This window comes from Equus quagga, chromosome 3 (assembly GCF_021613505.1).
Source record: "Equus quagga isolate Etosha38 chromosome 3, UCLA_HA_Equagga_1.0, whole genome shotgun sequence".
Classification (NCBI taxonomy): domain Eukaryota; kingdom Metazoa; phylum Chordata; class Mammalia; order Perissodactyla; family Equidae; genus Equus; species Equus quagga.
Genome location: NC_060269.1, coordinates 141790516 through 141813623, shown reverse-complemented (window position 1 = coordinate 141813623; position 23108 = coordinate 141790516). Strand labels below are relative to the sequence as shown.

At 36.7% G+C, this 23108-nt stretch overlaps 2 protein-coding genes and 1 pseudogene across 5 annotated transcripts in view; 2 read left to right on the top strand and 1 right to left on the bottom strand.

The window, feature by feature from the left end:
- Window positions 1-641: 641 nt before the first annotated feature.
- DCAF16 (DDB1 and CUL4 associated factor 16) lies at window positions 642-12073 on the bottom strand. Of its 4 annotated transcripts, none has more exons than XM_046657509.1 (2): window positions 11941-12073; window positions 642-3638 (listed from the first exon to the last, which is right to left on the bottom strand). In XM_046657509.1, exon 2 carries the CDS (start codon window positions 3016-3018, stop codon window positions 2368-2370), a length of 651 nt encoding a protein of 216 aa, XP_046513465.1. In that variant the 5' UTR covers window positions 3019-3638; window positions 11941-12073; the 3' UTR covers window positions 642-2367. The 4 variants fall into 4 exon arrangements, with proteins under 4 accessions (XP_046513465.1, XP_046513463.1, XP_046513466.1 ...); XM_046657507.1 differs by having other exon boundaries at window positions 642-3653; window positions 11941-12025; XM_046657510.1 differs by having other exon boundaries at window positions 642-3653; window positions 11889-12005.
- Window positions 12074-12260: 187 nt separating this feature from the next.
- Window positions 12261-23108, top strand: part of NCAPG (non-SMC condensin I complex subunit G) — a 41334-nt gene continuing 30486 nt past the window's right edge. Inside the window, exons 1-8 of the mRNA XM_046655818.1 lie at window positions 12261-12456; window positions 13402-13605; window positions 14088-14316; window positions 16029-16174; window positions 16464-16548; window positions 17697-17889; window positions 18372-18521; window positions 22759-22899. Coding sequence (XP_046511774.1) covers window positions 12346-12456; window positions 13402-13605; window positions 14088-14316; window positions 16029-16174; window positions 16464-16548; window positions 17697-17889; window positions 18372-18521; window positions 22759-22899 — 1259 coding nt within the window. The 5' untranslated portion in view covers window positions 12261-12345. The remainder of the gene's footprint in view (window positions 12457-13401; window positions 13606-14087; window positions 14317-16028; window positions 16175-16463; window positions 16549-17696; window positions 17890-18371; window positions 18522-22758; window positions 22900-23108) is intronic.
- LOC124237703 (uncharacterized) lies at window positions 22167-22267 on the top strand (annotated as a pseudogene).

Genomic DNA, 23108 nt, shown 5'->3' with positions numbered 1-23108 from the left:
AATCCCCTAAAAGTGACCTAAAATCTGCCTTCCTCCTGCCATGTATTGATGTTTTCCTTTTCTGAGGAAGCTGATGGGTTTAAAAAACATGATTATGGTCTTCCAGGCTCAAGGTATCTGGGCTGCGTCAACAAAAAGAGGCTGCCTATCTGCACCAAGAGAACAATACCTTAGGTAACATTAATGTCTATTGGTTTAGAAATTGTTTCCCTTACTCCTTTGATAAATATTTCTCTAAACAGAAAATAAATTTGTCCTTCTTTATCCTAATTATGGTGAGTGCGTTTAACCAAAGGCCCACGTAGGGAGTACGACAGTGGTAAATCCACTCCTAACCCCACATCCATGGCACACAAATAGTAAAGGCTTAAAGGTTTATTCAGGTACCGATCATTTTGCGCAACCTGGAATTACTTAACATATACAAACAAATAGGTTCAAATCTGGGTCTTGACTGAATATTTGGCATTTTCTTCAATAATGTTTCTTTTCTAGAGCTGCTAAGGCTCCTCCTATCAGAGACACTGTATAGATACAGATACTATTATCTATGGATTCTATTCAGCACTTAATGAATATTGAATATACCTTGAGTAAAGCAAGATCTATTTCATTTGTTGAGAACAAATGACCATACTCTGTTCAGCACGTACAAAGCTGTTGGTTTATTCAGCTGCGAAGCTGGGGAAAGGGTTCCTTTTGGGGGGAATAGAAAAAATGTGCTCATGAGCAAGGCACTTTTATACCCCCCCCCACAGAAAAAGAAACATATTATGGTTACATAAACATCAACATATTTTAATTGTTAGACCTCCCCACATTGTCCCACCTCCCCCTTAAAAAAAGAAACAGGTTCTCGTAACATTTTAAAAACCAGTTTCACAGAACATCTACATAGGAACAGTTTCTGATACATTCAGTTACACTAACAGTATGATATGGTTTCAGTTGAGTAATTTTCCACTAACAAATATTTTTTTCTACCTACTACAATTCCCTCCTTTTTTCTTAAGACAACTAAAGCTCAGAAGAAATAACTCATTAAGTTATAAACATTCTTCTCTCTCTTTAAAGTTGCTAAACATTTATAAAATTTGTGATTCCGCTAACGCTTCGATTTTTTGATGCCACATTGTATACAGCACTTAACATGGAGAATAGGAAAAGGTTAAACTAAAACAAGGAAAAGGATATATTGTTCTATCTTTAACAATCTGTCTTCTGAGTCCCTTTAGATGTCAGTCAACCAGACTCACACACAGGCTTCACTCTTCATTGTATGTGTGTGAAAAGATTTAATGGTCTCATACATTTTATTTACTCACGTAAATAAACACAGCAAGACTCATTTACAAGGGTACATATTCTTTGTTTAGGTAGAAGGAAATCTAACGTTAATCTATGTAGAAACAATAACGCTAAAAAACTCTTTAACTTCAGATTGTATCAGGCTAAGATTTTCTGTAGTAAGGTTCTTTAAAGTTAGAAATGTTCCTGAAAAAGTTTGCAATGGATGTGGAAAGTGCATAAATGCTCTCTTAATCCTTCTCTGTTGGTCTTTTAGAATGTGTTTTATTTGCTCTTACCTAAAGTTTGGCTGCCAAGATGCAAGAAACATATTGCCTACAAAACAAGTGTCTGTTTAATCCCCAGGTACGATCTTATACGTCAATTTAGCTAGAGACCCCCGGGTGGCAGCCTATGATATAAATGTTTATACTGTAACTGCAGGTACCGTGATAGGTCTGGAGTAGTGTAGGCTAAGTTTGACACTATATTCCCTTCCCCAAAAACAGGAATCCCTAAAGGGTGTCATCTATAGGCCTGTCTATACAAAAGCTGGGAGATAAATCGATATTCCTGCCATTTTCTTTTGTCTAGTTATTCAATTTACTTCAACTACCTCCCTAGAAATGAATGTCAGAAAGGTATTACTAGGAGTAGCTAACGTCCCACTTTCCACAATGGCTGTTCTAAGGTTGGGTAACAAAAGGGGTAGTGGCCTACTTTTTCCGTCTCATTAATAATTAGACATTTAGTTAGAGTCCATTCAGAAAGGCGGAATTAACTGGGGGGAGAACTGAGTGTGGAGAATAGTCAACTTATCTTTTATGATATGGTCCCTTTGACTAATTCTCCATTGAAGTTCTCATTTTATTGACATGGTCTGTCAAAGGGAATGCTCACAATGCACATTTTCTGTAGAGAGTTATGGGACTCTTGGGTAAATATTCAGTACTTGGCAGTACTGCAGCCTGTCAGGACAGGGTATAGTTTGGTTGAGAAGCCATTAGTTTCTCAACTGCAGGCTGTGTAACTTTGTACTCCTGTAACAACATGACAGATATCAGAACAAATGGTGGATCTTTATAGTGATGCTGTTAGGAGTTTGTTAACTGCCTTTTGGAAGTCAGTGTAGGAGTAAGTAGTGTTGATGGGTTCAGTGCGGGTTGTTTCCTTAACTGTTTTAGTTAACCAGCCGCAGCAACAACCAGACACACATGAATTAGGGATCCGTTTTAGGTATTCAGGTATGGGAGTGGCTCTACTCAATGTTCGGCTTAACTGTTTGGTGGCAAATTGCAGTGCTCCATTTAGAGTGGCATGATCTCTAGAAAGCCGGCTGGGACTTATAAGGGGCTTTTGAAAAGGTGGGACTCCACAAGAAGCCAGAGGAGGCCACTCAGGAATTGGTTCCAGTTTTGGTACACAGTGGGAACAATGGGAGAGTCTTAGACCTATCTCTCGAAGTATATGGACCGGTGTGCTTAGATCCAAGAGTTTAGCATGATATAACCAGGAATTAGGATTTAAAGGTTTCCAAGTTGTAGAGTATTTTAAAAGGCACTTAACCTGCCAGGCAAGACTCTCAAGAGGCGTTAGGTTGGGCACCACAGGGTCCTCTTCTTCAGAGGAATCCCACTCTTCCCCAGAACTCTCATTGAGGTACTTAGCGTTCTCTTCTTCCTCACTTTCTGATTCTGATAAGGGGTCAGGAGAGGGATTTCTGGGACCCATCAGAAGAGAAGAGACAAAAGGAACCAGAAAAAGGCAACAATCTAAGCCAGCAAAACACTGGCTAACACTGGCAAATAAACAAAAGATGAAAAATCCTTTCAACAAGATTAATTTGTCTGTTTCTCAGTCCATTACACACACACACAGTATGCTTCTGGCTCGCACCACTGTGCAGTCCTTCAAGATTATGTTGTATATTCTTCACTTACAAAGAAGACATCTCAGTTCTCAGGACCAGTTCAGTGTGTAAAAGTGTCAGTCACTTACCAGCAGCACAGGACAGAAGCTCTCCTTCAAATCCTGGCTAACCAAGGAGAGACAGGGTGCTCATCTAGGCAAGCTGATTTTCTTAGCAGGGTCTCAAGTGGTCATGATATTGTGAAGAGACACTTTGTGTACTCTGTTTTGTTGGCAGGGATAGTATATCTACTTGGTGATAAAAAGAAACTCAGTGGTCGCCTTCGTTGTCCGCTGGTACGGCAACTTTTGTGCAGGGGGATGGTGGGATGAGTTGTCAAGGATATCTGGTGTGCACAGATCGGATGTTTTCCATAGGTGGTGCAAATGCCCTTGGAAATTGGTGACTTAGTTGTTGGACTATCTGGAAAGGTAGTCTTAACCTGTGAATGAGAAGACTAGAGACATGATATTAAAGCCTGAAAGCAGTGGGTAACATTATTGTCCAACTTTATAATAAAGAGTACACCAGAACATGGACGCTGAACAAGAAGCCTTCTTGGCTTTCCCATCTCTATCTCATAGGCTTAAGTAGACTTAGATTTTTCTATTGGGAATGGCTCCCACAATCACAAAATAGGGAAGGAGAGCCTGGGGCCATTTTAATCCTTCGTTGGTACATATCTGGGCCAGTTTCTTTTTTAGTTTGCAGTCCTAGCCCAGAAAATTACATGTGTAAAAGCAGATCCCTTATGCCTCAAACTTAAATAGAGAGCTACAACAGTCGTCTTGTCACCTTCAGATGTGCTTGTTGGGATCTAGATCAATTTCATTCAGACTAAATTCTCTGATTGTAATGCAATAAAAGTAATATGAAAGGTTGGTTAAAAGCAACCCTATGTTGGGAAACTAAATAACTCATGGATTAAAATGGAAGTCATAAAACATATTAAGAAATATTAAAAGTGAATAATAATATAAACTCTACAAGGCAAAATTTGTGGGACATGGCCAAATATGTACCTAAAAGAAATTTATAGCTTTGAATACATTGATAGGGAAAATGAGGAAGTTTAAATATCCACAAGTTCAGTATTCAATTCATGATAATGGAAAACAGCGAAAGCAAAATAAGCAAGAAGGAAATAATAAAAGCAGAAGCAAAATAGTACATGAAAGAACATTAGAGAAGACTGATAAAATTACAAGATGGTTTTCTGAAAATATAAATAAGAAAAACGAAACTGGTGAGACTTATTAAAAGATTTAAAAATAACAAAAAAGAGGGGCTAGCTCCATGGCTGAGTGGTTAAGTTTGTATGCTCTGCTCCAGCAGCCTGGGGTTCACAGGTTTGGATCCTGGGTGTGGACCTACACACCACTCATCAAGCCATGCTGTGGTAGCATCCCACATAGAACTAGAATGACCTATAACTAGGATATACAACTATGTACTGGGGCTTTGGGGAGAATAAAAAAAAAAAAAGAGGAAGATTGGCAACAGATGTTAGTTCAGGGCCAAACTCCCTCAAAAAATAAAAATAAAAATAACAAAAAAGAGGTTAAAAAAAACCATGACAAATATATGCTAAAATGTGAAAATCTAGATGATATGGCTAAATTCTAGAAGAATATAAAATAGTAAAATTCACACAGGAAGAAATAGATAACTTGGACTAGAATAGACCAGGAAGTATTAAAGAAACTGAAAAGGCAACAACCTTGTACAGCAGGCCCATATGGTTTTATAAGTGAGTTTCACCAAACTTCCAAGGGAACTAATACCTATTTTATATAACTTGTTCCAGAAAAAAGCAAAAAGCAAATAAAGTAAATAGCTCCTTTTATGAAGATAAAATATTAATTCCAAATCTAGAGATGAACCAAATAAGAAAAGTATAGGCTCTTTTCACTTACAAAAATTCCAAAGATTACCTAACAAAATCTAGTAGTTTTGTTAAAGAAAAAAAGAATATGTTATAATCATATAGAACTTATCCCAGGAAAGCAAGGCTATCTTAACTTTAGAAAATTTACAAGACACCACAGCAACAAAGCAAAAAAAAAAAAAAGACCAGATAATTTTATCAACTGTGGATATTTAACCTTTTTTAGCTTCTAATCAACACCCATTTATGCTTTAGAAAACAAAAGAATCTTCCCAAACTAGGAAGAGAAAGTTACCTTCTCTACCTGGTGAAGGTTATCCACCAAAAATTTTCAGCAAATATTATCCAAAAAGAATAACTTTAGATATATTCCCTTTAAAAATGAAATTAGGTATGGATGATCCTGATAACTGATACTGACAAAATACCGAAAGTCCTAATCCACGTTATAAGAAAAGACAGGTGTAAGCACTGGAAGAAAAGAGATAAAACTATTAATTTACAGATGATGTGGTCATCTAGTTAAAAAAAAGGAACATATAAACTATTAGAGCTAACAAAAGAGCTCAAGAAAGTTCCTGGATCTGAGATTAACCTATGAATTATTCATTAATTTATTTTTATAGCACTTACTACTTTGTCAGGTACTATTCTAGGAACTGTACAGATGTAAACATGTCTAAAATTTTCCTGACGACCCTGTAAGATAGGTACCTTTATTGTCCCCATTTTACACATGATGTTTAAGCGACCTGCCCAAGGTCATACATCTACCAAGTAAAAGAGTCAGGATTTGAACCCAGGCATTCTTAACTTCTAGACCAGCAATACTAACTAGAAAATTTATTACATAAATACCTTTCATGATAGAGGAAAACAAAACACCAAACCTCTAAAGGATCTAGGAACTAATCAATAATATACAACACCTCTATGAAGAAGGGAAAGAAGATGAATTAAAATAAACAGACATTCCATGCTCTTGGATGGGACAAATGAATATTGAAACAACCTTTTCTAAATTAATTTATATAATCCTAATATAGAAACAATAAAATTCCACATATAGACAAATCAACTATTTGAACAGAAGAGCAAAGGGGATTCTTGGCCTACAAGATATTAACACATACTACAAAAGTCTCAGACATTAAAATACGATGGAGTTAGAGTAAGAAAAGACAAGTAGTCCAATGGAACAGAACAAGGCTCAGAAACAGAGCCATATAAAAGTTTGGAATGTAGTATACAATAAAGTTAGCACACAAATCAAGGGGGAATGAATGCATTTAGTACCTAACACTGGTGAATCTGGCTCATTATATGAAGAAAAATAAAACTGTATACCTATAAAAAGGTATATACACATACAAAGGAGGACCCATGATGGTAAATAAGAATGGTAAAACCTAAACAAGAGTGGTAAAACCATATAGTCAATAGAACACAATGCAGAAGAACATCTTTGTGACTTAGGGCCAGGGAAAGACTTCTTAAATAAAAAAACACAAAGCACAAGAACAAAAAATGATGAATTTAGTCACAACAAAATTAATCATTTCTGGGTCGAACTAAAGACATCAAGAACAAAGTTAAGTACAAATTAACAACAAATAAAAGGTAGCAACCTCAGTAAAGAAATGGGCAAAGGACAAAAATATTCAGTTTAGGGCCAGCCCGGTGGCGTAGTGGTTAAGTGTGCACATTCCGCTTTGGTGGCCCAGGGTTCGCGGGTTTGGATCCCAGGTGCAGACATGGCACTGCTTGGCACGCCATGCTGTGGTAGGCGTTCCATATATAAAGTAGAGGAAGATGGGCATGGATGTTAGCTCAGGGCCAGTCTTCCTTAGTGAAAAGAGGAGGATTGGCAGCAGTTAGCTCAGGGCTAATCGTCCTCAAAAAAAAAAAATCCAATTTACAAGACAGAAAATCCACAGGCCACTAACTATATCACATTATTCTGTTAGTTTAGAAAAAATTAGAAAACTGGACAATGCCAAGTGTTAGTGAGGAGGCTGAAGGAACTCCTTAAGGAACCAGCACTACTGGTGGGTTTATAGACTGGGGTAACCTTTCTGAAGAGGAATTCTGGCAGCACTCCTTAGCCAAACTGAGTATTTGCATGTCTCACAATCCAGCAATTCTACTCTTGGGAATATATTGCAAAGAGATTCTTCATAAGACCAACATGTACCCTGAAGCTTCATCTTTGACGGTAAGGAATTAGAAGCATTCCAGGTTTCCATCATGGAGGAGTGGATAGGTAAGATGTGGTGAAAGCAAATTAGAAATATACACAGCAACACAGATGGACTAAAGGCATAGCTCTAAATGAAAATAGCAAAAAACAAAATATCAACATCTCATTTATGCCATTCTGTAGGAGTGATTTCCAAAATGAAAGTCAGTAAACATCTCTAGTTTCGAATACATACTGATGTGCTTTTAAGGCCATATGGTACGGCTTCATGTCAGTAATATTCCTCTAAAGAATATTTCTCTGGCTTCCACACATTCTTTTAACTAATTCAGTTCCCAGCAGTGTGTGGCACATATTAGGCGCTTAGTAAATTTTTTGAAAGAATTAATGGGAGAATTACAAAGGTCTACTGTAAGTAACAGTACAAGCATATGCTATTTTTATTCTAGGGAGATAAAAATTCCCAAATTATATTCAGGTAATTTGGTAATATGTTGGACAAAGACAAATGAAACAATTTTTTTAAAGCAGGATCAACAAAGAGGATGTTATTAAAGCAATATAAGAGGAACTGCTTATAACTTCATCTTTAAGAATATGAATGCAAATACTTTGAAGTTTATAATATTATTACCCAGTTCAATCTGAAAACAAAAAAATTCAAAACACACCATAAGTTTTCATTTTACTAATTGAGACAGGCGAAGCTGTTAGCTTTTAATTCTTCTGTCCTCTTACATCCTTACTAGTTTCATTTATGCCAGATTCCATCAGCAAGATTATTAATTGGCTATACTTCAGTTACTATGTTACTCAAAGCACTCTTTAAAAGGCTCTCTACATTTTTTAGCAGAAATAAGACAGTTTCTTTGAAGGCATGTATAAATTCGAGTGAACTCATCACTGTTACTCCTTTACATTCCATGTGCATAATTTTCCCATATCAAAAGTGAATTAATCGCACCTACTCTATACACTCCCATGTATAATTTACCTTTAAAGAATGATTTTTCTGTAATTTCAGAACTAAACAGCCCTACCATAAAAATTCTTTAGTTTTGTTATTTCTTCAACTATGGTAAACTAAGTTTACCAAGAACAGATTTATTCCCATAGTTGCTATTATTTGTTCTTTTTTCCCACAGCACTAAAAGCAAAAGTCAAGACACAGGTAAGCTTTAAGGCAGTGACACTGATGTTTAAGTTTAATATAGCAACTTTTTTATCAGCTTTATTGAGGTATGACTGAGAAGTTTTATATATTTAACATGTACAATGTCATGTTTTTTGACATATGTATTCACTATGAAATGATTACTACAATCAAGCTAATTAACATATTCATCACCTCAGTTACCATTTTTGTGTGAGTGTGGTAAAAACACTTAAGATCTACTGTCTTAGCAAATTTGAAGTAGACATAATTATTAACTATAGCTACGATGCTGTACATGAGGTCTCCAGAACTCATTCATCTTATAACTAAAAGTTTATACCCTTTGACCAGTATCTCATTTCCTCTATCCCCCAGCCATTGGTAATGACCATTCGTCTTCTAGTTACCATGAGTTTGAGTTGACTTTTTTAGATTCCACATATAAGTAGGAGCATGAAGTACCTGTCTTTCTGTGTCTGGCTTATTTTGCTTAGTGGAATATCCTCCAGGTTGTTCAAATTCTAGGATTTCCTTCTTTATTAAAATCGAATGGTATGCCATTGTGTATGTGTGTGTACACACATATATGTATACCACATCTTTACCATTCACCCTTCTGATGGACACTTAGGCTGTTTCCGTATCTTGGCTTGTGAATAATGCTGCAATAAACATGGGAGTACAGATGTGGCTTTGAGATAGTGATTTTATTTCCTTTGAAATATGTCCAGAGAGAACTGAGATTGCTGGAGCATATGGTAAATATTTTTATATTTTTTGAGGAAACTCCATACTGTTTTCTATAATAGCTGTATCGATCTACGTTCTCATCAACATGAACAGATTCCCTTTTTTGAACAACCTCACCAACACTTATCTTTTGACTTTTTCTTTTTTTGAGGAAGACTGGCTCTGAGCTAACAGCTGTTGCCAATCTTCCTTTTTTTCCCTTTTCTCCCCAAAGCCCCAGCACACAGTTGAATATCCTAGCTGTGAATCATTCTAGTTCTTCTATGTGGGATGCTGCCACAGCATGGCTCGATGAGTGGTGTGTAGGTCTGTGACCAGGATGTGACCTGGGGAACCCTAGGCTGCCAAAGTAGAGCAAGTGAACTCAACCACTTGGCCATGGGACAAGCCCCTTGACTTTTTGATAACAGTCATCCTAACAGGTGTGAAGTGATATCTTACTGTGGTTTTGATTTGCATTTCCCTGATGATTAGGGATGTTGAGCATCTTTTCATATGATCATTTGTATGTCTTCTTTGGAAAAATGTTTATTTAGGTCCTTTGCTCATTTTCTAATAAGGTTATTTGTTTTTTTTGAGTGGTATGAGTTCCTTATATATTTTGAATATTAACTCCTTATGGGCCACAAGGTTTGCAAATATTTTCTCCTATTCCAAAGGTTGCCTTTTCATTTTGAAATCCAGTATCTTTTTTCTTGTTTTTCAGATTATAATGTTAAAAAATACTGAAAAAAACCCCATGCTATTAATCCTAAAAAAAAAAAAAAAAAAAATCTAATCTAAATATACTTAGGCTGACCTCTGGTGGCCAGACCTCTCATCCTTCAGTAACTGACAAATGGTCTGAGGTCATCTCTCATTTGTGGTGAGACAGTCATATAAAAAAAAAAGGAAACAATATTGTTAGAAACTTCACAAACAAAGCAACAAAGGTAGCAGAGATCTAAAGCATAAAGAAAGCTGAGTAATTAAAGGCCATGGATTAAGAAAAATGCCTCCAAATATTAGTTTGTTTTAATTTTTAGTTTACCAGTTGACTTTACACAAAAAATGAATGGTATATACGGTGGTTCTCAAAGTAAGAATGTATAGTTCTGCACTGCCCAGTACTGTAGCCACTAGCCACATGTGCCTATTGAGCACCTGAAATATGGCTAGTGTAAAATAATATCCAACTTTAAACACTTAGTAGGGAAAAAAACAAAGTAAATGATCTCATTAATAATTTATGTTATAGGGGCTGGCCCCGTGGCCGAGCGGTTAAGTTTCCCCACTCTGCTTTGGCAGCCCGGGGTTCGACAGTTTGAATCCCGGGCATGGACACGGCACAGCTCACCAAGCTATGCTGAGGCGGCATCCCACATGCCACAAGTAGAAGGACCTACGACTAATACACAATTATGTACCAAAGGGCTTTGGGAGAAAAAGGAAAAAAATAAAATCTTAAAAATGTTATGATATTACATGTTGAAATGATAATATTCTGGATATACTTGGTTAAAAAATTAATGCACTTTCTAGGTTTCTTTCACCACAGCTTTCCAGGCATTCTACATTTTAGCTCTAGTGAGATTATAAATGTTATCTGTATATGTATTCCATGCATTCTTAGGCCTCTATGCTTTTGCTCCAGGATTAACCTAAAATACTTATCCTACTTGCCTTTCCAGACATTAGACATCTTGCAATTTTTAAATTACTGGCAACCCAAATGCTACCATATTCATTACTTTAACTAGCATTTGAATACCTACAATGTTTCAGGAATTAGGAATATGAAGGAAGAGAATGGATGAATAAATTACAGCATATTCATACAATAGAATACTACAGCAACCTGTGTCTCAGTTTCCTCATCTCAAAAGGAGACAGAAGTTACCTTACAGGGGTTGTTTGTAAGGATTAAATGAAGAGTTTATAACACTGCCTAGCACATAAGAGTCCATAAGGTGTAAGCTATTAATATAAAAGTATCAATATGAACAAACCTCGAAAAAACTGATTGGAAAAAGCAAATTGCATATATGATTACTCATATGTTAGGACATGAAAACAATCCAGCATACTTATTCTGAGATTTATTCATATGTCGTTAACACAAAAATTAACAGTAAATTCAGAAAATCCGTCACAGCTGGGAAGGAAGGTAATTCAATAGGAAAGGGCTGAACGGGCGGCTTTGTAATCTATTTAGCTGTCTGTGGGTACTGAGATGTTCGTTTTGTCTGATGTAATTCCGTTGTTTTTAAAAAAAGCTTAAAGACTTAGTTCTTGCTCCAAGGCACTCCAAATTTCTTATCTTAACCACTACACCAGACACTTTTCCATTCTCTGTGTTCTCCTTGGTTGAAGGCAATGTCGTTCTGCACCTTAGTAACCAGGCCTCGAAAGCCGCTACATTTACAATAAGCTGTGCCTAATTACATCGCGCCTCGCTGCGCAGCAGTCCCCAGACTGCTCCCCCCCTTTGCAGACCCGCCACAAGCCAAGGACCTAAGGCTTAACAGGGCAGCGGCCGCCTCCAGCAGGAGGCCTCGGGTCGTCCCCCTTCTCCGCAGAAGCCGGGCCGCTGGCAGCCTTCCAGCACGCCCCATCTTCCCCCTCTCGAGGGATCTCCAAGGAGCCCCTCCTCCCGGGATCCCTGCTCCCCTTCAGCCGGAGCAGGGACTGTTCCCCTCACCAGACTCCCTGTTCTCACCCATGGAGGATCCTGTCTTCTTTCGCGCCTCACGCCCAGCCGCAAGACCCACCTAAGCCTAGCGCCACCAGCTCTGTCCCAACAGTCGCACCGCCGCTCCGCTCGCCCAGCCTGCTCACACCACTTTCGGGCGAGCCTGCGGTCCCTCCTCTTGGAAACGCCCCTTCCCACCCAGACGAAGGCTGGATACACCCCAGGCGCATGCGCCCAAACGGCGGGGCTTGAGGTGGGTGGACCCGTCTCTTCCCGCTCTGGCCTCGCGGCGCTCCCACGGCAGTCTCGCGGTGTTTCCTTCGCCCGCGGGAGATTTTTGAACGCTGGGGCGGTAACCGCGCCCTGGGCGCCCAGCGGCCCGCTGATAGGAGGCTGAGGCGGTTCTGTGGAGACTCGGCCGGTGGTGGGTCCGGCTGCGGTGGCCGCACGCGGACGGGGCTCGTGCCCGCGGGGTCCCGGCGCCATGGGGGTGGAGAAGAGGCTGCTGCCGATTAAGGAGGCCTTTCAGCTGGCGCAGCAGCCGCACCAGAACCAGGCGAAGCTGGTGAGGGCGCTGAGCCGCACCTACGGCCTGGTAAGCGCGGCCGGCCCGCGGCCCCGGCTCCCCGCCGCCCCCGCCAGCCTCCCCCAGGGCCGCCCGTGACCCTCTGGACTCGGCGCGCCGCGACTCCAACCTCCTTAACCCTCCCGACCCGGTTCAGCGGAGGAGAGGCCTGGGGACTCGCCGAGGTCGCCCGGGCACCCCTTCATCCCAGCGGCCGCCGGCGCGGACCGTTCATCCTTTATCGGGCGGTGAACGGGGAGGGGAAGGTTTCCGAGCGCCGGGCTCCGAGTGTCCGCCGAGGGGGGCTTCCGGACGCGGTCGTCGTGGTCCCCGGGTCACCGCCGACCGCCAGTCAGATGGTTCTCCCCTCGCCCCGCCGTTAGGACGCTGAATCAGACCACCGACGAACGGCTGCGTCCTTAGCACCCGGCTCTCCCTGGGCGTGTCAGGACTGGTTGGTTGGCGGGCGGGGGGGTGGTGTAGCTGTGAAAAGACAATGAATTTCGGGAAAATAAATGATTTTGAAGTCCAAGAAAAATTGTAAGCCAATATAACAGGGCTCGAGGATATGAGATAGGATGTGAAGTTATGTCGAGAGGAAATTGCTGTGTAAGGAAGGCTAAATATGGTAAAATGTAAAAGCCGCTGTTGATTTTGGGCTGTTTGTGAAGCATATTTAAACCGGTACCAAGGCGTATTGAGAATTCAAGGGTATTGAAAAGAAGAAACAAAGCACCAAAGGAATCTTTTCATTGTCCAAATTCACGTTTGTTTTCTCCCTGGGAAAAGTACATTTCCCTGGAGAGAAATTCGTGCCAATTTACGTCCCCTTTGATGGTTTGTATAATTGAGAGTTTCCTAAAGAATGATTTTAGCTTGGCCGTTTACGGCTAGTGCTTTCAGCAGTCTTAGGGTAACGCTGGGAAAAGAGGATTTTATCCGTGCAGTTTGCGAAGCGTTTCTTTTGTCTTTCAGGTGGGTAATAAAATAGTTTTTCATGAGGAGTTCGTTCATTACCTTAAATATGCGATGGTGATCTACAAACGAGAACCAGCTGTGGAGAGGGTGATAGAATTTGCAGCGAAGTTTGTTACTTCGTTTCACCAATCAGAGACGGAAGATGATGAGGAAGAGGAAGATGGTGGCCTTTTAAATTACCTATTTACTTTTCTATTAAAGGTATTATGAAAACTAGAACTTTGGGGAAGTATTGTAGAAAATTGTACTATATTAAAAGGGGTTTGGAAGTTTGTGTATTTTAGAGAATGAAATACCTGGTATTTGAGAACGTCTGTGAACGTCCCCCTTTTATAGGAAATATTAGAACTGTCATGAAGATTAAAAGGTGGATTTTTAAAATAACTCCAGCATTAAATATTTAGTGTCTTCTCTAAACAGTTCTCACATTTGTTTTAAATGAGTTCTCTGTTTTGGAAGAGAAGTTCCAACAAAGAGGAATGTGCTCTCGTAATTTAGCAAATACTTCTGACTGGACTGTGTGTGTTTAGTATTCATATGGGCCAAGGTAGCATTATGGTTTCTCTGCAAGGAATGAATTACTGTTGTAACTTCTTGAATGCTAAACATATAGAATTCAAATGGTATGTGGTTATTTAGTAGTGATATGTGACTGAATACATTTTGATTTGTTTCTGTTTCAGTCTCATGAAGCAAACAGCAATGCGGTTAGATTTAGAGCGTGCCAGCTCATAAATAAGCTTTTGGGAAGTATGCCAGAAAATGCCCAGATTGATGATGATTTGTTTGATAAAATTAATGAAGCCATGCTTATTAGATTGAAAGATAAAATTCCAAATGTGAGGATACAGGCAGTTCTTGCTCTTTCACGACTTCAGGATCCCAAAGATGATGAATGCCCAGTGGTTAATGGTATGTGTAGCTCCCTAAATCCTTTTTCAGTCTCCTTGACTTTGTTAAGTTCTCATTAGACAAATTTTTTATTATGAATTATATATATATGGAAGTATAGGTTATATATATATATTATTAAAAAAAATACCCAAGTAGCCACCATCTAACTTAAAAAAATAGGTTTCAAGGTACTGAAGATGCTCTATCTTACATCCTATTCAAATTACGTACATCACTATCCCTCAGAGTTAACCATTATCCTGAATTTTGGGTTAATTATTCTCTTTATGTTTAAACAATTAACGACATGTGAGTATCGCTAAATAATGTTAAATTTTGCCTATCATTTTGTATGCTATATGGATCATAGTATATTTTTCTGTGCTCTCAACATTATTTCTAATTGTAACATTCATCCATGTTGATATATTTACTTACTGTTGTATTGCATTCTGTTGTATGAATGTAACACAGTTTATTATTTCTAATATTGATGGACCTTCTAGTTGTTTCCATTATTTTGCTCTTTAAAAAGTGTTTTTCTTATGAGCTTTCTTATACAGACTTCTGGTGCACAGGTTAAAGTTTTCCTAGGGTATTTACCTAGGGGTGGCCTTCTTGGGATATGTGCGCATTCAGCTTTCTTAGATAAGGTACAAGTGGAACAGTGTTCTACAAAACAATTTGCCAGTTAACATTCCCACTAATAGTGCATGAAAGTGTTCATTGATGCATATCCTCTCCAGTGTTCTGTACTGTCAGATTTTTAACTTTTTGTTAATCGGGTTATGTATATGATATATGTCATCGTTATGCATCTTTTTCCTATGTTTAGCAGCCAATTATATTTCTTCTATATAGTGCCTGTTAAAGTGTTCTGCCCATTTTTCTGTTGGTTTGTCTTAGTGATATATTGGAATTCTTTATATATTCTGAAATGAAAACTTTGGGTTATATGAATTTTAGATTTCTTCCTACTTTAAATGGCTTATTGTTTCACTCTCTTTTGGATGTCTTTTGTTCAAAAGAGATTCCTGATGCCAAAATTATCAGCACATTTTTCCATACATGCCTTCCACTTTTCTATATATGCCTACGTGTATTTCAGGCAGTTATCTGTTTCATTTTTCTGTTTGTCCCTGTTACTAGCTTTATAATCAGTTTTGATAACTGATGGTAGTTGATATTTTTTGGTGTTAAATGATACACATAATATTGTATAAAACATACACATTTAGTAGTCAACACGTACTTGATTATAAAGCTGGGGAATATTTGAGAAGTAGAGGTGAATACATATTTAAATACAGAAAATGGGTTTTGTTTTAATGAGTAAAACTAGAAGTTATTTCTTTATAGAACTCATTAAAAATCAAAATAATGAACCCTTTATAAAGCGCTATCAGTTTAAAATAAACTATCTGCTGCACTAGACTTTGTTCTAAATCCTGAAGAATAACGAAGACGTAATCTTGATGGATTTTCCATGATCTTTAGGGCTATTTGTTTTTAGTTTCAGCCTACATGCCCAGTCCGTTGGCTAATTTCTCATTCTGTCATTTTTAAGGGAAGTTGGTAAAAAAAAATCTTCAGCTAAAATTAAATATGTAAAACTAAAAAAATGCTGTCTTTATTATTTCAGGTACATTATTAAATATCAAAATATGGGCTATCTTATGGCTGTCGTTAAATAATATTTAGTGTACTAAAATGTATTGCTCTATTTTTAGCATATGCTACTTTGATTGAAAATGATTCAAATCCAGAAGTTAGGCGGGCAGTGTTATCGTGTATTACGCCATCAGCAAAGACTTTGCCAAAAATTGTAGGGCGCACCAAGGATGTGAAAGAGGCTGTCAGAAAGCTGGCTTATCAGGTAAATAAGTCCACTGTCTTGTGTAGGTATATTCTTACAAGAAGCCATATTCTTAAAATACTTTTAAAAAATATTTGGCACATAATTATGATTTCTTCAATTGAAATTTTTACGGATGGAGAGTATAGGTAATTTTGGTAGAATCTTATTGTATTAAATGTGTTACCAGCTATTAATCTTTTTGGAGATTTCTGGGTAATTTTCTTAGATGAAGGAGGTATTAACTAGTTGTGAAATATATAAGGTATGTTGAGTTTAGTGACCATCTTTTTATTATTATCTCTTTAAGGTTTTAGCTGAAAAGGTTCATATGAGAGCTATGTCTATTGCTCAGAGAGTAATGCTCCTTCAACAAGGTTTTAATGACAGATCAGGTAAGACATATCTTTATATACAAAACTAGTCGATTTTGAGGTCAGACTTTAAAGGTTTAGGAAACAAGTGTCCTAAAGTAGGTCAGGTAAGCCTATCATTCCCACAGTCTGTCGATGTTTATTTTGGTGTATTGTATGGAAAACATTTCCTAAGGTTAAAGATCTTGGTACTTAGAAGGAGCAGAGTTTGTTTCAATTTTCCTGTGTTTTACACTTGGAGAAACTACAGTTTAAGGCTATAGAGCTAATTTAAATCAGAAGTAGGGCAAGATCCTTTTTTCAGCCCTCTCTTCTCCTTTAAAGAAAATGCTATCTATCCTCTTTGTGTATATCTTGTTATTAATGTGTTCTGTATCAGGAACAGCAATTGGGAATGATCAGACCAGTATAATTTTCATAGGTTTGTTTTTGTTTTCTTTTTCTCTGTTAAAACTAGAGAATCTGCTTACAGGAGTGATATATTTTAAATTTCCAATCCCCAAGGGAAGGCTAAGATGGCTTAATTTTGCAGTAGCAAGAACCTTGAGTTTGGAAACATTAATTGTCAGAGGATTAATGACTAGGATAACTTTAAGAACTAAGAATAAGATTTGTTCAGAGATCCATGCTTCTGTGATTCACTATTGCAAATAGCAATCATGAGTAATAGATGAAGTCAGGCAACAAGTGAAATGATGAGTATTATACAGTAATAGATTAAGTCAGGTAACAAGTGAAATAATGAGTATTATATAGTAATAGATCAAGTCAGGTAACAAGTGAAATAATGAGTATTATATAGTAATAGATCGAGTCAGGTAACAAGTGAAATAATGAGTATTATATAGTCTGGATTAACACCTGAGACGCAGTGAACCCAGGGGAGAAGGAATGTAGCTATTTTTGTAGGATGTGATAGTGGTTGGTATTTGATTCTGACCTTTTCCATTTTTCTTTGGAAGTGATCATCATAGTGACTTTTGCAATATCACTGTACTTTTATTTTTTCTTTAGCATGCTTTGTTCTGCCTCTTAGTCTCTTCCCATTATTATTGTAAATATCGACTTTATGTTGACAACTGATGGATAGAAGTTAATTAAAACAGATGAAATACAGGAAATGGATGCTAGAGGGAGCCTCTGTTCACCTGTTTCAAATAACTTAACAGATGCTGTGAAACAAGCAATGCAGAAGCATCTTCTCCAAGGCTGGTTACGTTTCACTGAAGGAAATATATTAGAGTTGCTTCATCGGTTGGATGTGGAAAATTCTTCTGAAGTGGCCATCTCTGTTCTCAATGCCTTATTTTCGGTGACTCCTCTTAGTGAACTGGCAGAAATCTGTAAAAATAATGATGGCAGGTATATACAGTATTCATTATTTGGAATGTGATACTGATGAACTTCTTCAATTAAAATTAATCCCTTCTCCCATTGCTTTAGATTGTATCAATACTTTTTATCTACTCCTCTTTAGTTTTGTTTACTCTGGTGGATGTCTTTTTTCCACGTTTTTTTCTCCTTGTGTAAGAACTCACTACTTTATCAGAGACTACTTTAGCTGCATTTATTTTTTTTCCATTTTGTTACTTTTATTTTCGCATTAACCTACCGTGGAAAGTCCAACAACATGTGTCCCTATTGTATGTTTGCTCATCTGATTCTTTTTTTTTTTTCTTTTGGTCTAAATATTTTCATTTTTTGTGTGGATAAGTTAATGACTTTGCAATTAAAAGGATGGTGGTTATAAATTGTCTACTTATTTCCATTTTTCTACTCAGTTCAAATCTTTAACTTGATATTAAGATCTTGCTTTCTTTTAATTCTCTCCCTTTTAAATGAAGGAAATTGATTTCATTGGAAACATTAACTCCTGAAATTGCTTTGTACTGGCGTGTCCTTTGTGAATATTTGAAATCAAAAGGAGATGAAGGTGAAGAATTTTTAGAGCAGATTTTGCCAGAGCCTGTAGTATATGCTGAGTATTTATCAAGGTAAAATTTTTTCCTTTGGTTTGGACCATACTTGTGTTGTTGTATTATGTCAATCTCCCAGCTCCCTCCCTCAAAGTCATGCTTGATTGGGAATACATTAAAAACCATTTTTTGGAACAGCCAGGGATAAATGGGTATGCATATTGTGTCTTTCTAAAGAATATCCCGTGGGGGGTCAGTATACTGAAAGAGCAAGGTCAGTATGTGTAGGGGACATTTCCTTAAAACTGTTAAGATATGAACATTTCTCCATAAAGTTGGTAATGATGATATGTTATTCTTTGAAATTGGTTGGCAAACTTTTCCTAAGTGTCAGATAGTAAATATTTGAGAGTGTGTGGTCATACTGTTTCTGTCACAATGACTCAACACTCCTGTGGTAGTGCAGAAGCAGCCAAAGACGATATGTAATGAATGAATATGACTGTTTTCCGATAAAACTTTTAGTGACTTTAATGGATATTAAAATTGGAATTTCGTGTATTTTTCTTGTGTATATTTTCACATACATATATATATTTTACGTACATATATATTTAAATGGTAAATTATATATACGTAATTTTGTATATAATTATATATATAACATATATAATTAATAATAAAACTTTTTATATATATAAAATATATGCTGTAAAAATGTAAAAATGTTAGCTTGCAATCTACAAAAACAACCAGTAGGCGAGACCTGATTCATGGGCCATAGTTTTCCAACTTGACAGGGTAGGACCTTTGCGGCCAGTTTTACTGTTACTTGAAACTGTTACTGGCCAGCCCTGAGGCCTAATGGTTAGTTCTGCACACTCCACTTTGGTGGCCTGGGTTCGGTTCCCGGGTGCTGACCTGTACCACTTATCAGTGGCCATGCTGTGGCAGCAACCCACATACAAAATAGAGGAAGTTTGGCACAAATATTAGGGTGAATCTTCCTTAGCAAACAACAACAACAACAACAAAAAAACCGGTTACTATTTGGCGTTTTGTTTTTTGAAGTTTTTTCAAAATATACCTTTAAATTATTTCAGTTATTCTAATTTCTAACTCATTTCACTTTAAAATTGCACAAGTAAAACATGAATGCATTCTTGTTAAAATTCAAATACGGAAGTATATAGAATAAAAATGTGGGATTTTAGAATAAAACTGGAATTTCCTCTTATCTAATTTCTCAATCCCATTGATCTCTTTAGAGTTAACAGCTAGACAGTTTGGAGTGTGGACTTCCAACCCTCTTTCACTACATATACAGATATTAAATGCATAAATTTTTAAAAAAAATATGACATGTTATACATATTGTTTTGGGTTTTTTCCAACTACTTATATCTGAGGTCATTGTATGTTGGTGCATATAAATCTATCATAGTCTCAGTAATAGCTTATACCATAGTATGGTGATAATATCTAATTTACTCCTCTGTTGATGGACATTTAAGGTTTTTCCAGTTTTCACTGATAAAGGTGTGTTAAACTTTCTTCTGCATTTTATGTACATGTGGGATTTTGTGGGGTTAATTCCCAGAAGTGGAATTGCTAAGTCAAAGGTTATATATATTTTTATAGATACTGGTGTATACATTTTTAACTTTATGCTTTTGATGCTTTTTTGAAACATTTTTTCCATGTAATATGAATTTTGGGCCTGAATTCTTTTTGTATGAAATACAGTATTCTGTTTTTTCTTATAATGATCCCACATATAAGTTAAGGAGCAAAGCTATGAATGCATTTGAATTTTGTATGCAACATATTGAATCCAGGATAAATATCTTAAATTTGAGCCAATATGAAAACTTATAGCTTGAGCTCATGGTAACATCATGAAAAACGTGTGAATCTACTAAATGTTATTTTTGTTTGTTTTGTTTTGTTTTTTTGCCGAGGAAGATTAGCCCTGAGCTAACATCTGTGTCAGTCTTTCTCTATTTTATATGTGGGTTGCTGCCACAGCATGGCTGGCAGGTGGTATAGGTCTGTGCCTAGGATCTGAACCTGCCAAAGTGGAGCGTGCCAAACTCAACCACTAGGCCATGGGGCCAGCCCCCTAAGTGTTTTAATAGTGATTATTTCAGGCTTTAACATTTAATTAGAGTATTCATTATAATACTGTTTAGGGCATGTTGAAATGTTTTCAAAAGGAATGAATTTGATGCAAGTTTAATAATATGTATTAATACAAAAGTAATAAATGCTTCTAGGAGATAGGGAAATACAAGAAAATATGAGGAAATGTTAAATATTTAAATAACATAGAGTGGGATCCTTACAAGGACTGCTTCACAGATTGGTTAATTCTTAGTCACTGAGAAATGACATGTAAAGTGCTTGGTTCCTCTGGCTCTCTTATGTTTCCTTTGTCACAATCTGTGAGTTTTGAAATAAGTGACTTTAATCAACTTGTTTTTTCACTTATAAAGAGGAAAACTTTAAAAATCATATTTTAATTATTATTGAAAGAATACTTAAGATCACTAGATAGGATTGGTTTACTCAGATACAGAAACAAAATTAAATGGAAAAATTGTTGCCTGATAATCTCAGAAATATATTTTCACGTGTTTTGTAGCAGGAAGAGTTAGTGACTCAGAACTCTGATATGAAAGAATTTCCTGTTAAACTGAGGTATTCACATAAAGAGAGAAATCAGAGATATTAAATGAAGCTTATCAAATTTGAGTAAGAAAAAGGGACACTAATACAATTTTTAGAAAGCTACCTTAAATATAAATTCTTGCAGAGAGCTTTAAAAAAGGCTTTCTTGAATGGTCTCTTCATTATAATAAATATCTTTTAAAATGGTTAAAAAGAGATGATGTGGTAATTAAAACTGATGGGTTTGTTTTAAGTTGTATTTATGCAGGTCAGGATTTGTAATCTATTAATGAAACAACTACTCTTTGAATTTATTTTTTATTATTTTTTTGCTGAAGAAGAATCTCCCTGAGCTAAGATCTGTTGCCAAGCTTCCTCTTTTTATATGTGAGTTGCTACCACAGCATGGCCACTGATGAGTGGCATAGGTCTGCACCCAGGAACCAAACCTGGCTGCTGAAGTGGAGTGTGCCAAACTTAACCACTAGGCCACTGGGACTGGCCCTGAATTTATTTTAAAACATGCCTTCAGTCTTGATGCTATGTGTTGTGCTAAAGCTGGGGTGGAGAAGTAGGGAGGGATTCAAAGATGAGTAAAGTTTTTTTATCCTGTCAGAAATCAGTCTATTGATTTTGATAATTATCAGTTTTGTAGTTTTTCTTCTAGTTTTTTGTTCTAGTTTCCTGGTAGAACCTAAAAGGCAGCTGATGCCCTTGAAGGTCCTAATCTCATGGCCAGAAATTTAGGAGCTTTTATTTACTCTTGGTTATCATTTCATAAGACAAGTCAATTTATTCATCATATATAATTCTGTATTTTCTATAATTTGGCTTTTGTTGACATTTTAAAAATGATAATTTTTCATCAGGATTGTTGTTTTTCATACTACTTCCAACCTAGTTGTCTAAGTTTAAACTCTTAATTCTGCTTTTAAGTGGCTTTTTTGCTTCACACAAAGAGAGACCTTCTTGTAGGCTATTGAATATTATCTAGGTGAGGATTATAAAAGATTTAATTTGGGCAGTCAGAGTAAGAATAAAAGGGTAGTGGAGGTGCTTGTTTAATAGCATCTATATTAAAATAAGAACCATACAGAGATTAGTAGGGCCCCTAAGCAAGGATAATACAAATTCATGAAGTTATCTATATTTTTCTGATTTTTTAAAAGGTCATTGTATTAATGGATTTCTTGTGTAATTGCTGTTATTATTACTACCACTATTCTTTTAAACAAAAGGATAATTGCTAATTAGGGACGATGAGGGAAGACTAGGTCTTTCTGAAGAATTGGGTTTTTGGAGAAAGGATTTAGACCTTTATAATTGAGAAACTAGTGATGTTGAAATAATTAGTTACCAATTTGAGAGACATAAATATGTACCTTTTGAAAATTTCCCGTAGGAAAGTTGAATCTTTAACGAAAATACGTTTTCCAGATTCTTTTGATTCAAGCCAATAAGTTTGTTTGTGAAAGTTCATGACAATAGCATAGAATTTACTCTGTAGAACAAATTAATATAACATAGTATAAAAATCCATATATTTCGACTAATAGGAACTGAAAAAGACCCTTTTCTGACCTAATGGGGGAATTGTTTAACGTTCTCAACAGATTCTACATTTTATTAATTCTGCTTATTTTAGTTATATTCAGAGCATTCCAGTTGTTAATGATGAACAGAGAGGTGATTTTTCCTATATTGGAAATTTGATGACAAAAGAGTTCATAGGTCAACAATTGATTCTAATTATCAAGTCTTTGGATACCAGTGAAGAAGGAGGAAGGTATGTCTAAGCGTTAACCCTTGTTCTAATTTGCTCTTCCAGTTTCCTATATTGAAATATAGTCTTGTTATAATATGATTAAATATATTTAACCTAGTTCTCTAAAGTGCTATAAAGGTTTTCTCTTTTTATATATGTAATTTATGAGAGGAAATACAACCTGTCTCTCTCTCTCTCTCTTTCTGTTTATATATAGAAATATGAGTTCC